At 31.7% G+C, this 14,356-nt stretch overlaps 1 protein-coding gene and 2 long non-coding RNA genes across 3 annotated transcripts; all 3 read right to left on the reverse strand.

The window, feature by feature from the left end:
• Positions 1-102: 102 nt before the first annotated feature.
• Positions 103-993, reverse strand: LOC146948944 (uncharacterized). Its single transcript, XM_085748457.1, has one exon. The coding sequence runs from the start codon at positions 991-993 to the stop codon at positions 103-105; it is 891 nt and encodes a 296-aa protein (XP_085604583.1).
• Positions 994-5,488: 4,495 nt separating this feature from the next.
• On the reverse strand, positions 5,489-6,033 carry LOC146948945 (uncharacterized). Its single transcript, XR_015027084.1, has 2 exons — positions 5,893-6,033; positions 5,489-5,793 (listed from the first exon to the last, which is right to left on the reverse strand). It is a non-coding gene; the product is annotated as an uncharacterized LOC146948945 (long non-coding RNA).
• A 5,867-nt stretch (positions 6,034-11,900) lies between these two features.
• LOC146948946 (uncharacterized) lies at positions 11,901-12,721 on the reverse strand. Its single transcript, XR_015027085.1, has 2 exons — positions 12,555-12,721; positions 11,901-12,108 (listed from the first exon to the last, which is right to left on the reverse strand). It is a non-coding gene; the product is annotated as an uncharacterized LOC146948946 (long non-coding RNA).
• Between the last annotated feature and the right edge of the window lie 1,635 nt (positions 12,722-14,356).

Raw genomic sequence — 14,356 nt, forward strand, 5'->3', positions numbered from 1 at the left:
TATTGTTCCCAGTTGTAGTAGTATTGAAACCAGCTTTTTTCAGATTCATATGAGCCATCTTTTCTAGCAATTCTTTGGGAATGGGGCTGAATTGACCCCCACTCAGAGATTTGAGAGGATTCTGCTAAAAGTCTTTTCCTTCCTTTCAATCACCCTACATCCATAGCTCCTAGTCCTCAACCAGGCACCCCTAGGATTAACTTCACCTTCCTGTAGGACAATCCCACTCTTACAGATGTCACCCTGATGTCCAATTAGGCCACAAACAAAACATAACATAGGTAGATTTTCAAATCTGAAATCTACCCAGTTGATACCATCATCATCATTGCCAATATACATCTCTGCTCTAATTGGCTGCTTGATGTTGAATAATATCTTGACTTTAAGAATTCTAGCATTTTCAGTGAAATCATATATCCCCACATCTAAGAGGGTACCAAGCTGGGACCCTAGTTCTTTGCCTATAGTGATTGATTTGCAATGCAAAGGGAGTCCCCAAAATGGTATCCATAGGGGAACATGACTAAAATCCAAAGATAGGGCGTTAACCTGACGGTCCCATTGGTGCATGACAAACCAGCAGTTACGTATAATCCAAGGACTCCCTTTCAAGATCCTTTGAAGACCATCTTCCTTATCAACTTTGATCTGATATAGTTTCCCTTCCAATTCACTGATTTTGAGCCCCACTGGATTACACCATATTCCTAATAGACTGCTATGAATGATGGGTAATGGGATGGGTTTGTCAGCCAGAATTTTACCAATAATACTTTTCTGGCAATGAAATAAGTTATCTTGAACATGGGAATCCTCATAATAGAAAAAAGGTTCTGGCTCAGGATTACCAGTAGTTAAGTTCTCTTGATTAGTGTCATGCAGATTTTCAGGAATAGATGAATCTTGATTGGAACTGTGACAAGTATGGCTTGTTGAGCCTTGTTCTTGAAATTGATGATATTGTTGATGAAATTCAGGTTGTTCAGGCATGTTAATCTGGAGTTTCTACTATTGAACTTCCATCATGTTTTTTTTTTTTTTTTTGAGGAACTTCCTTCATGCTTGGTATACAAATTTTTTGAGAGAAACTAAAAGGTTACCATAAATAATTTTCGTTATTTTTAACTTACCAATTGCATGTCAATGAACTTCCTGCATATTTTTTTTTTTTTTGAGGAAACTTCTTTCATGATTGGTATACAATTTTTTTAATAACAAAGTGTGATTGAGATTTTTTTTTAATTCATTTTTTTATCGTGTTACCTTATTTTCCCCTGCATGACTTTTTAACTTTGCGAAAAGAAAAACTAAAGTTAGTTTAAATTAAGCTTTACTATACATTATGGGGTCAAAAATAGTTAGCTATCTATATATCTATATTTATAATCTCTCAAAAAAAAAACTATCTATTTATATAAATCCTACTAAGTCTTCTACCCTAAATCCTATTTTTTTCTAAACCCTATTTTTTCCCTTCTTTTATGAAAAAAAATCCTGTTGGGAATCAAACCAAGTACCTCATGCTTTCAATCCACAGCTCTTACCACCAAAGCATTTGATGACATGTGATTGCTTCAATGTTATGCATTCAACACAAATCTTGGGTCCTATTTCTTTCAATCTCAAAATCCCTAAATCATTTCTCACCATCATGCAATCGAACTTAATAACCATAACCCCACCCTTTTTAGCGGGCCTAATTAATTTTTATGAAAAATAAGGTCTACAAGGAATTGAATCAGGTAGCACATGAAAAGTTCATTTTTTAAGTCATTAACGTGTTACAATTCCTTTTTTTATAGCAGTTCCTTTTCATTATTATTTTTTCTTTCAATTACCACATAACAGTTCATTTTTATTTTTATTTTTTCTTTCGGTTACCACATAGCAGTTCCTTTTCATTATTATTTTTTTCTTTCGATTACCACATAGCAGTTTCTTTTCCTTTTCATTTTTATATATTTAACAACCTTTGGTGCAGACCTTTGTATATATTTGTTCTTTTGATTTGTCTTTTTTATTGTAGTCCATCTTTTGTTTTTGTTGCTTTTTGAGGTGGTTTGATAACATAATACTGAATATAACTTTAAAAGTAAGAATATAGTCACTTTCATTGTTATATACAAAGCTCTACAAAACCCGTGCAGGCAGAGGTTAATTTCTTTTCAATATCCATTCCACTTCCAATCAATTTAACATTCAACTCATTTAGTCTTCTAATTTTAATGCACAAGAATTTTAGTAGATGCTATTTTTTTCTACCAAAAATGACTTAATTTTACCAAGGACGTATGATATTAACGCTCAGTGAGATCAGTTATCCCATTCATGCATATATCTAATTATCCCACTAACAAAATATTTTATATATCATAATGTGCCTCTAAATTGAAGAGAAAGATGAATGAGAAGCAAACCAATGAAATAAAAAAAAATTATCCTCAAATCCTAACTCTCTAAGAACAAATATTTGGAGATGTGTAGAAATGGAAAATAATGGACGAAGAGTGGGAGAAAAACAAAAGGTCAAGAAATGAAATGGAGAAAGAAAGATGAGAAAGAGGAAAAAAAAAGGGAAGAAAAATAAATCAGAGAGAGAAACTGAATCATGATAAAGTGATATGTGGAAGAGAAGGAGACATAACTCATATGTCAAGGAAGAGTTTTCAATGAGAATCAAGGTTGCAATGACCATTAATAAAAGTCAAGGACAATCATTTAATCATGTCGGAGTATATCTCCCAACACCAATATTCTCATATGATCAATTATATGTTGCAATTTCAAGATGACCTCAAGAAAAGGTTTGAAGATATTGATAACCAATTAAGATGGTGAAAATGATATGGGTACATAAAATGTGGTTTACAAAGAAGTTTTTAGAAATGTGTAATAATTTGTATCTACTTTTAGATTTTAAATGTTTTTTGTTGTTTATGTTTCTTACCGACTATAAGTTCAATATAAACAACAACATTAATATTTTCATGAATAGTGAATCACGACATAGTATTAGGTATTACATCAGACCCAACCCGTGTGTCGCACGGGTGTAGGTCTAGTATATTGATAAGATACATTGGATTAACAAATTACATATCCTTTATTGTTCAAAAAAAAAATTACATATCCTTTAGAACCATTGGATCTTCATCTCTTCTAATTACACAAATTACGTATAGATTAAGGATGATATATGTAGATTAACAAATTACACAAATATGTAGATTAAGGATGAAAGCGGATTATGTTTTATTGAAGAGATTGTAGATTCAGAAGGGAAATAGAGATTATTTTTGGTTGTGGGTGAAGTGAGGAGAAAGAGACTATGGTGTTTGTGTATTTCTATAAATTAATGAAATAATTTTTGAAAGAAAAAATAAAGCAAATAATAATGAAAATTAGGAGGTTACATGTAAAATAAAAGTTTTTTATTTTACATAAAAAGAGGGTTTGTCCGGGTTGGAATAAAGGGGGACTCCATGTGCCTAAAATCAAATGAGTTTCTAGTTTTGGTAACGACTGCTTCCGGATACTCTCTAAGCATTCTAAATTAAGTAATTATTCTATAAAGGAAAATGTTAACTTGTGCCCTTAAGGAACAAGTTTAGAAATCAAATGTAGAAATAATGTATTGGAATGCGTGCATTAAATTTAATCTTTACACTGTGTTTGGTAGAGTAGAAATAGAGAAGAGAGAGTGAAGGAAGAGAGAAATTGAAGAGAGATAGTGAAGTTATCATGTTTGGTGGTGAAGAGAAACAGGGAAGAGAGACTAAAAACATATGGGTCCCACAAAAGATTTTTTCTCCCCAAAACTGAGAAGAAATGGAAGAGAGCAGTAGTATATTTATGTTTTGGGAAAATTACATTGACCTCCCCTGAGGTACATCAAAATGACACTCACATCCCCTCTATTTTAAAACTTGACATTCTCCTCCCCTGACTTTGACACTGTTAACCACCGTTAAAGAACAGAAGCTCTAATGACTGTAATATTTTCCTCATAATAATTGTTTGACAATAAAATGAAGTGAAAACGTAATCGATGGGAAAAATGGTAAAGGCGAAGTAGATAAAGAAGAGGAGGTGTCTTGTTTTAGTATACTATTGTTTCCACTCAGAGATGAGGTGGAAGAGAGGAAAAATTGAGTACGATTGTCACCTAATGATATAGAACCCATTCTCTCATTCTTCTTCTCCAACAACTCTTTCATTTTTCTCTTTCTATCCCTCATCCTCTCTTCCCAGATAAATTTAAATCAGTTTGCAAGTTCATCTCTATTTACCAAAACATAAACCAAAACCTCACTTCCTGCGCCGCCACTTTCTGCGACGGCAACTCCGGCAACACATATTCAGTTGCGGAGGAAATTTTTGCGATTTTTTATGGCCGTATATCCTCTAATTTCCTCTCTCAAGGCTTAGATCCTCTGTTCCATATTTTTTTGGGATCCATGACCATGCTTCTTGTCGTGCTGCTCAACACAAATATGTAAATCTTAATTTTTTTTTAAATAGCTAAGTGTGCTATGTTAATTATGACAGAAAAGAATAAGGAATTTCAGAGCAGCTACATCAACATGTGTGTAGATGTGTGAGAAGTTGCAGAAAAAAAGGGAATTTTACATTTGTTAGTTTTAAGTAACAGACCTAAACACCGTTAACTAAAAAGGGAGGTATTTGTCACATGTAATACTAAGTAGGGGAGGTCAGTGTCATTTTAAAAAATAGAAGGGGTGTGAGTGACATTTCAACAAACCTTAGGGGAGGTTATTGTAATTTTCCCTTATGTTTTTCCTGTTATACCCTTCTGTCAATACCATTAGTTTAGCTTAAAGTGATTTTTTTTTTTTTTTTTAAGAAAATAGGAAAGTGAATTTTAAAAAAATGCAGTGTTAGTCATGTTTTTCATAAGTATTCATGCTTTATAGAATTTCACGTTACATACATAGTATATACCCGTATTTTGTTATTTTGGAAATGAATGCTCTTTTTTTCTTACAAAAGAATTTACAATTATTTTTTTATATATTCCAATGTTTCTTTTATAAAAAGATATAAATTCTATTTAATTAAAATAAGTAGTCGAATTAATTAATTAAGTGTATTTAAATAAAATAATAAATTAATTTGGTTGAAAATGTTATTCAACATAGGGGCATTGTAGTACTTTTCAAAATAGGCAATACTTCTCTCTTCTCTATTTCTTCTCTCTATCTCTTATACCAAACAACCCCTCAAATCTACTCTATTTCTCACATACTTCTCTCTTCTGATACTCTCTCTCACCTGTTTCTCTCTTCACAACTTCTCTTCCAAACCAAACACACCCAATGTTTTAATGAGTTGAATGCACAAAGTTTAAGGGAATATTTCTTTTTTTGGATTTCTTAACATGTGCCCTAAGGACACAAGTTAACACTACCCTGAATATATTTATGTCACAATTACGAACATTAAACAAAACAAAAAAAGACAACGGTTTTGAGAGAGAAAAAAACAGTTACAATTTTTTTTTAATTACATAATTACTCTCGTTTTACAATGGTTTATAATAGTGGTAGGTGAATATTTTTGTCTAAATAAAAATGTACACATTTGCTAACTTAAACCTTTATATTTTCTGTTGGTTTAAGTTAGGAAACCCGTATATAAACAACGTATTTATTTATTTTAAATTTAATTTTGATTCTCACACGCAATAACAAAAACCTCTGTAACAAATGGGATATTCAGGAAAGGTACACTTAGAATCTGGACAATCGTCCACATTTATACAAGGGCGACCTGTATGTTAAATACGAATAAATGAATGTTATTAGAAGGAGATAGAATATTTTATATGATAAAGAAGAAACATTAACTTGTGTGAGAAAAAGGACTTACTCTGGCTGCTTACGATAAGAATTAGAGAAACTAAGATGATCAAAGAATAAACAATTTTAATGATTTTAGCCATATTTTGTCTCTTTGATTACATGTACCAAGCAAATCATTATTTGATCACTTTATAAGTAGAACATCCCATCCTTTGTTAATATTTATTAAATTGTTAGTACAACTTACGAAGTTTCCAAAAAACATTCATATAATAAATATTATTATTTTTTGACATGATATAAAAAATACTAATATTAAGTGTCTCTTGGGTATAATATTGTGTTAATTTTATCTGTAAAGCTCACGCAATTGGTTACTTGAATTTAGTAACCATCTCGTTTAAATTTTATTATAATGTTTATATATAGTTAGAACAAAATGAGTTTTAACAATGCCACTTAAGAACCCACTTGGGTTGGCCTAGTGGTATTGGCTTGGATCTGGAAGTGTGCTCCTCCTTGAGGTCTCAGGTTCGATACTCTCTGGTGCCAATCCAATTTAGGTGGGCTAATTTAGCTTCTTCAAAAAAAACAATGAAACTTAACATTGGTTTACAAGGTATTAACCAATTTAGTTGGGCTAATTTAGCTTCTTCAATTTAGCCAATTTAGTTGGGCTAATTTAGCTTCTTCAAAAAAAACAATGAAACTTAACATTGATGATAACAAGGTATTAAAAGTTAAATTAAAAATAAATTAAAAATATAAGTGTGCAGTAAAATTTATTATGTCTTAATCAAAGTATTGGTTCCGAAAGAACAAATTGAAGAGCAAAGTTTTTCAAAAGAAGCTAGTTGCAAGTCAGAATCTAGAAGAAGTCAGACTCTGAAGGCTACCCAGACTCTGGAAAAAGTCAGGCTCTGAAGATCAACCAGAAGTTGGACCTCAGACTCTGTGAAGACCAAAGGAGCAAAAGCATTGGATGTCAAGCTTTGGGGGCGTTTGTTTCATGGTTACAAATTGAATTCCCAGGAATCTAAGATGGGAATTATATATTCCCATGTTTGGTAGACATGCACACAAAAATATTCCAAGGAATGAATTATTCCCAGCAATATTTTTTTACACTATACTGCATTGTTTTTATTCCCAACAAAAAGGGTGGGTTTTATTTATTCCCGGCGGTTAACATCCTTTGTGTTTGGAAAAACCATTTCTACCCTCCTAAAACCGCAATATACCCACGTTTTCTTTGGTTACATATCCACTATCTTTATATAGCAATTTACGTGCCACCCATAATTTATTTCTTCTCTGCACTGATTTTGCTATGGAAAAAGATCATACAACTTTTAATATTTGTTTTTTCGATTGGATGTTAGTAGGCAATGCACTTTTATTGGAACAATAAATGTCATATTGTTTTTTCCTACAAAAGTCATATTATTTTGATTGCATCAATAAAAGAAAACATAGATGAATTGATGTATGAAATAAAACTCTCAAATATACTGGTTTAGATTCTTTTTGATGAATTACAGGTTTAGATTGTTCATTGATATGAATAGTAATAATTTGAAGTAATAGAGAAAACCAAAGACACGTCTCTTTTACCAAATATGATACAAGGGTATTTTGATAATTATATATATTTTTTAAAAATAATTCCCAGGAATTCAAATTATCAACCAAACATATTTTTTGAAAATTCCTTGGAATAAAGTCCACACCTTTTATTCCTGGGAAAAGGTTAATCCTGGAAATAATTTTGGTAACCACGAAACAAACGCCCCCTTAATGGTTCTGAAGATCAAGCACAATGGTTCTGGAAATGTCAGAAGGTCAATGGATGTCACTTTCAGTGAATGTACAAAGAAGGACAACAATGTACGACCACTACTCCACTACCTCAAACATTTTCATGTGCATTACATGAAGCTACAGTTGTGTCTCCATTGGAAAGGAACAGTTAATTCCTTATATGAAAGGATTCAAATCCATTCCTTCATATGACATTAACCAAATCAAGCAACAAATCAATGATGAATGATCGAACTTCTCAAATGACTCTTTATGCGTTGACACTCTTCAACGTCTCTTTTCAACCTATATATAAAGGATCGAAGACTTGAAGATAGATCAAGACTCTGCAATATTTTTACAAGTGCCAAAACTCTGTCAAATTCATTAAGCATGAAACAAAATCCATGAAAATCATGCGATTTTGAACGGATTTCACGATTTTGTGCAATTTGGATAGGATTCTATTATGGATTTGAGTCGTATAAGCTAAGTAAAGTCGCAAAATCTTGTGTTTTGGGACTTAAGTCGCAATTTTGAGTACTAGTTCATCATATTGGTGATGGACATCTTTTATATTGTATATTGATAGTAAAGAGTGATATTACGAATGAGTGAATTGTCCCACTAATGAGTGAATTGTCCCACTAATAAAAAATGAAAGTTTAAGAGAAAAGTATAAAAGAAAAAAAATAAAATATAAAAAGAAAAGAAAAGTAAACACTAAATCTAATTTATGTATAAACTTTTAATGGGTGAAAAGAAAAGTAAACACTTAATCGAACTATAAACTCCTCTTATTTCAATTATACATTCACCTATCATCCTCCATAGATCTTGATATAGAACAGATAATGGGTGATCATCTCTGTTCATGTTCTTCGTCATCCAAACCATGTGCTTCGATAGACGAATTTCCATTTTAAGCCTTTGGTGTGTGACTAGGCATGGCAACAAAACCCGTGCCCATGGGTACCCGCCCAAACCAACCCCGATTTGACGGGTTTTCCCCGATTTGACTGGGTTTGGGTATGGGTTTGAGTTTTTCCCGATTTCAATATACGGGTACGGGACGGGTAACGGGGATATATGTACCCACCCCGGACCCATACCCAAACCCTACCCGAATGTAGAAAGGTCATATTTTTGTTTTTGTTGAGGGAGTTGATAATGATATACCATGTTATTTGGTTTGATAATTGTCATGATATAAGAACTTTCATTGATAGTTAAAGGAGCAACCGAATTATTCGGTAAGAAAATGTTAAAATGAGTGCAAATTGTTGGATAATGCATTACAACATTACCATTAAAGCTTTAAAAAAACTTTTTTTTTTATTAAAAAAAATTGATTCACTATGGGGGACGGGGATGGGGTGGGAATATCCGAACCCATTGGGGATGGGGATGAGATTCAATTTCTCATCCCCGTTGAGTATCGGTAGGATAACGAGTAAGTATATGGGAGTAGGGGATGGGGATGGGGAAGGCAAAACTTGTCCCCACCCCGCCCCATTGCCATGCATATGTGTGGCTTGCTTTGTTGGGCAAGTGTTTGGCTCGTAGAGGATGGCCTTGATTTTCTTCTTTTGAGTTAAATGCTTGAAACTTTCATTCTTCTTCTATTAGACATACATTGTGTTGAAAAAAAAAGTGCAACGAATACTAATATAATCTTGATACTATAATATTTGCAATAATTTTGGTTTTTATAATGTTTCTTGCAAAACTATAATGTTTTCAATGCAAATATTTCTTTTTGTTTCCTTAACTAGCTAGTGTCTCAGGGGTATTGGTTAACAAGACCCATAAAATAATATTCATTTGACACTTATCAATGGTTTTTATGATGTTTTTGTCTGATTAGGGATATATAAGCATTAGTTTATGAGATGATGTTGTTTACTCCCTCCGTTCCTTTTAAACTGTCACATTTACAAAAAAAATTTGTTCCTATTTATCTGTCACTTTAACACTTTGTGGATACAATTAGTCAAATATACCCCTAACCTCTCAATTACTACTACCTACACATTAATTGTATACTCCATTATGCTAGGCTAAATTAATTCATGAATTCCAGTGCCATTCCGATCCGTTTTACAAAGGCCACAGATGCTTTCTAGAGAACTATTGGCTTAAGACTGGCTCGATATTAACAAAACAAAAAGTTTGTTTTTGACAAAAAAAAATTGGCTTAATATTATTGTTCTGTTCCATGGCGTTTAGGCTTTCAAAGTGAATAACATGGGCTGCATAAACTGCAAGTCAATAAATACATGTGTTGTTGTTATGGATTAAATAAGGGTAAATAAGGAAACAAAAGATTGTTTGACCTTTGCCTTGGTTATAGTGAGTTGAGCTAAAACGACACATATAGAGGAACAGAGGGAGTATTTTAGAGCAATGATATATGTACATCCATTTAATAACAACTTTTGTGACAACCTTGTCTTTCTCTCTTTTTATTGGTTAAAAATAATGGAAAGAGAAAAAGGAAGAGAGAAGATAACAACATCATATGAGTATGAGAGAGAAAATTGTTCAAAAATTGTCATAAATTGGTTGTACAAATATCATTTCTCTTTATTTTATGTTTTCTAGTCTAGTGTTGATGTTCAAGTTGCATTTAATGAAGGCATTATTTCTCGTGGACAAGCAATATATTAATTTTGGGTTGTGCTAATTCTTTAATACTTACTTTTTTTTAGAGTCACTTTTAAATAGTTTTCAATTTAGTTTTAATCATGTAAGATTTTATTTATTTTTTTGAGTCAGAAGTGAAGAAAATCAAGTTTTGGAGTTATTTAGTCATTTTGCTTGTTTTCATTATTAAATCTTCCCAACCAGACAAGTTCTTGTAATTTTATGTAGTTCTTTCTTGGTTGTTAGACTGACATGTTGATTATGACAAATGGATTTACATTCTAAAGGCTACAGAGGATTACTAAAATCACGTAATGAATTTTGAAGGACATAAGAAGGACATCAATTTAGGATGAACATAATAAAATCTTGAAGATGTTTGTGGCACATGGGACAACACATTGCACCTAGCCATGCACCATAATGTATTTCAAGAACCTAACTACATACAAATAAGAGTTTACAATGTGCCAAAACAAGCAACAAATTAAACAATGGTCTTTTACATGTCAACTAGTTAATTATGAATCTGTAATTTATGATTATATTATTGTCTCTTGAATATCTTTTAGATAAAAACGTTGTGTGGAAATACCCAACTACAGACTAATCAGAGTTCACAATTTAAGTAAAATAAGAGCATTGTTATTTATCTAGAGAGAATTATTTCGGTGGTATCAAGAATAGCAATTAACCAATCATGATTGTGTCTGGCCACAAAACAAGGAAGGTGGTGCTATAAATTAGGAGAAAATATTGAGAAATATTATCGTGAAGCTTTCGGGTAGAAATCTCTCATCTCTCACTATAACTAGCATTTAGCGTAAAATAAAAATAAAAAATCAACTGGTATAGTACTTATTCTTTAATTAGGTAGATACAAAATACATGACTCAAACCCAATTATTACTATTTAAAATGGAATGGATTTTCCCTTATGTGTACTTAGTCCAAGCATACCAATATAACCATAAATTTGTTTACAATAATTCATTGTATTTAATTTTAATGATTTCATTTAAAATTTATATTGTTATTTATTTATGGCAAATGCTAACCGGTACCCCCGGGGCACTGGTTAAGGATATGAAAAAAGAAATTATATAGTAGTTAATGCATTGAAATTGTATAATTAATTTATAATAAAGTCAAAAACTGTTTCCTTTTATGGTAATAATTCCCTTTTATGGTATGCTTAACCAGTGCCCCAGGGGCACCGGTTAGCAGGACCCTTATTTATTTTATATCTTTCACAACTCTTACTCTAAAATTGAAAGAACAATACGTTATTATTATACAAAATCAAATTTTATCTTTATTCATTAAATTAACTAATTAAAATTATTCAATGAAGTTGGTGTTATTGATATCTACTACGAGCGAACAAAGCTAACAATACTCGCATAATAATTCTTTCAAAAGAAAAAATACTTGTATTATAATATAGTTGTATCACGCTTTTGAGAACACGCTTTTGAGAACAAGGTCACAAAAGCATAATCTTTTTTGGTAGTGGCCGGGATTTGAATCTGGACCTTACATATTTTATGCATTGTCCCAACCAACTGAGCTAAACTCACGAGGATCACAGAAGCATAATCTTTTCAAATAAGAAAGGTCACAGAAGCATAAATTAAAATGCAAGAAATTTTATAATTTGGAAAAACATTGTGATGTCCATGATAAATTATAAACTAATTAGAAGTAACATGGAATTTATTTTAACTTATTTTTCATGCTTAAACGCAATGACATTGTTCCATATGACAATGTGGATATTCGGGATGGATACATGGATCATTTGCACAATCATCATCAGTTCCGCAGGGGAGCAAACCTGTATGTCAAACAAGAATATATGAATGTTAATATAAGGGGATAAAATACTTTATTTATACCATTATATAAAGTTAAATCCAGAGTTAATTAATGTTTGACTACTTTTTGATCAGACCTTTTCTTGGACATATATATCCTTAGCAACTCAATTATTTTTATTCTTTTTCAAAATTAAATTAAATTCAAATCAACACCATAACTATAGATATTTTGAAAACTAATCTACCTATTTTATTTGAACTTCTTTTTATTACATTATTTCCAAATTTAGATGACGTAAATATTATAAAACATAAATAAAAAAATAAATAAAAATATATGATAAAGTAAATATATCGGAATACAATAAAAAATGTGGAAAACTGTATGCATTAATGTTTATGTTTTCGCTAGTATATATGTGATAAAGAAGAAACATTGAAGTATGTGAGAAAAAGGACTTACTGTGAACGTTACTAGTTACCATAAGAATTAGGGAAACAAAGATGACAAAAGCATACACAATTTTTATAATTCCACCCATATTTTATTTGGTTAATTTGTAAGTAACAAACAACCCATGATTCAATCACTTTATATATTTTCTTAATTTCTATTAAATTGTTTTTATCACTTAGAGTGTTGCAAGGAACCAACATATAATAGATATTTTTATTAAATGTCTCTTAGGTATAACTATTTGTCATATTTATCTCTAATGATCACTTGAATTTAGTAAAGACTCACTTAATTTTTTTTTTATGATGATTGGAGGTCATTACATTTTTAAAAATATCAATGTGTTATATTTTATTTCTCATTTGACCTTACACGATCTAGATGGGGATAATCCAAAAAAAAAAAGTCTAAAATGATTAACAATTGTATAAATAATGGATTGAAAAGTATGAAGCTTAAAGCCTTTTCGTGGCCTTGTAGGTATGGTGTCTTTCGATAAATAGGCTTTTAACATTGGAAAATTGCTCGCTCCCACGTGAACTGACCAAAATAACATCAACGTGACTTAAGTCACGTTCGCTATATATCAACATGACGTCACGTAGGTTATAGCTCAATGTGAATTAAGTCACGTAGGTTATAGACCAACGTGAGTTAACTCACGTTATTCCTGTGTCATTTGACATAACAACATAATTGGCTTTTTTCCTATTTTCCTTCATTCATTCATACTTTCATACCTTCATTCGTTTATTTTCATCCCTGTATTTATCTATTCATCCAATAAATCATGCATACATACATTCATTCAATCAAACTTAAGATACACAAAATTAAACCAAAAAACAAAAGAAAATGTCATAAAAATACTCAAAGGCGTAAGTGTAAATATATTACATCAAAATCCTTCGAAATGTCAATAAAACATCTAAAAATATACAAATGTCATAAAAACATTAGAATAAGACCCTACTCTTTGGACTATTGCTCCTAGTCCTCATCCGGGGAACTGGTCCCTCCTGCAACATGCGATAATCTTGTTGGATGCACAACAATGCACCGGTAAAGTATGAATGTTGCTCAAGATACTCCAATGCACTCTCCACTTGGCTCGGATGTTCCCAATAATCTGGAGTGGGTCGGGAACCTATCTGGCATACTGTTGCTGAACAATAAGCACCCCATAAGGAGGGACAGGAGTTTTAAGCTTACATTGCCTTAGGTTATGTTTTGTTGATGTTTTGATGTTGTTAGGAATTCTTAGATGTTGTCTTTATTTTGGTATTATAGCATAGACTGTGTTAAAGCACCTAGCAAAACTATGGCTCATCATGCTCTATGATTCTTTTGTGTACTACATTCCTTGTGTCTGAAGAAACTTCATTTTTTGTTGTTCAAAATTGTTTTTCTGCACATTTGAATCGATTTAGTTTGGCTTAAATCGTATCACCAGAAGTCTCTGACTTGGGGTGAATCATTTCATGAAGTTTTGAATCTTATCATCTCTGAATCGGTTTAAAATTGTTTGAATCGTATCATGGAAACTTTCTGACTTGTGTTGAATCGATTCAAAATAGTTTGAATCGTTTCAATCTTCATCATGGGCTTCCTGAATCGATTCAAATATGGTCTGATACGTATCAATCTTCATAGCATCTTCATAGTTCATCTGGCTTGTCATTTAGCTATCTGAATCGATTCTGACATTTAGTGAATCAATTCACTATGTTGTTTTTGGCCGAAATTTTGCACTTGCCACCCATTTCTATATATAGTCACTCCCTCATAACACCCAAAATATTTAATCA

This window comes from Medicago sativa, chromosome 2, assembly GCF_051527215.1.
Source record: "Medicago sativa cultivar Bolivia chromosome 2, Bolivia_mono, whole genome shotgun sequence".
NCBI classification, from domain to species: domain Eukaryota; kingdom Viridiplantae; phylum Streptophyta; class Magnoliopsida; order Fabales; family Fabaceae; genus Medicago; species Medicago sativa.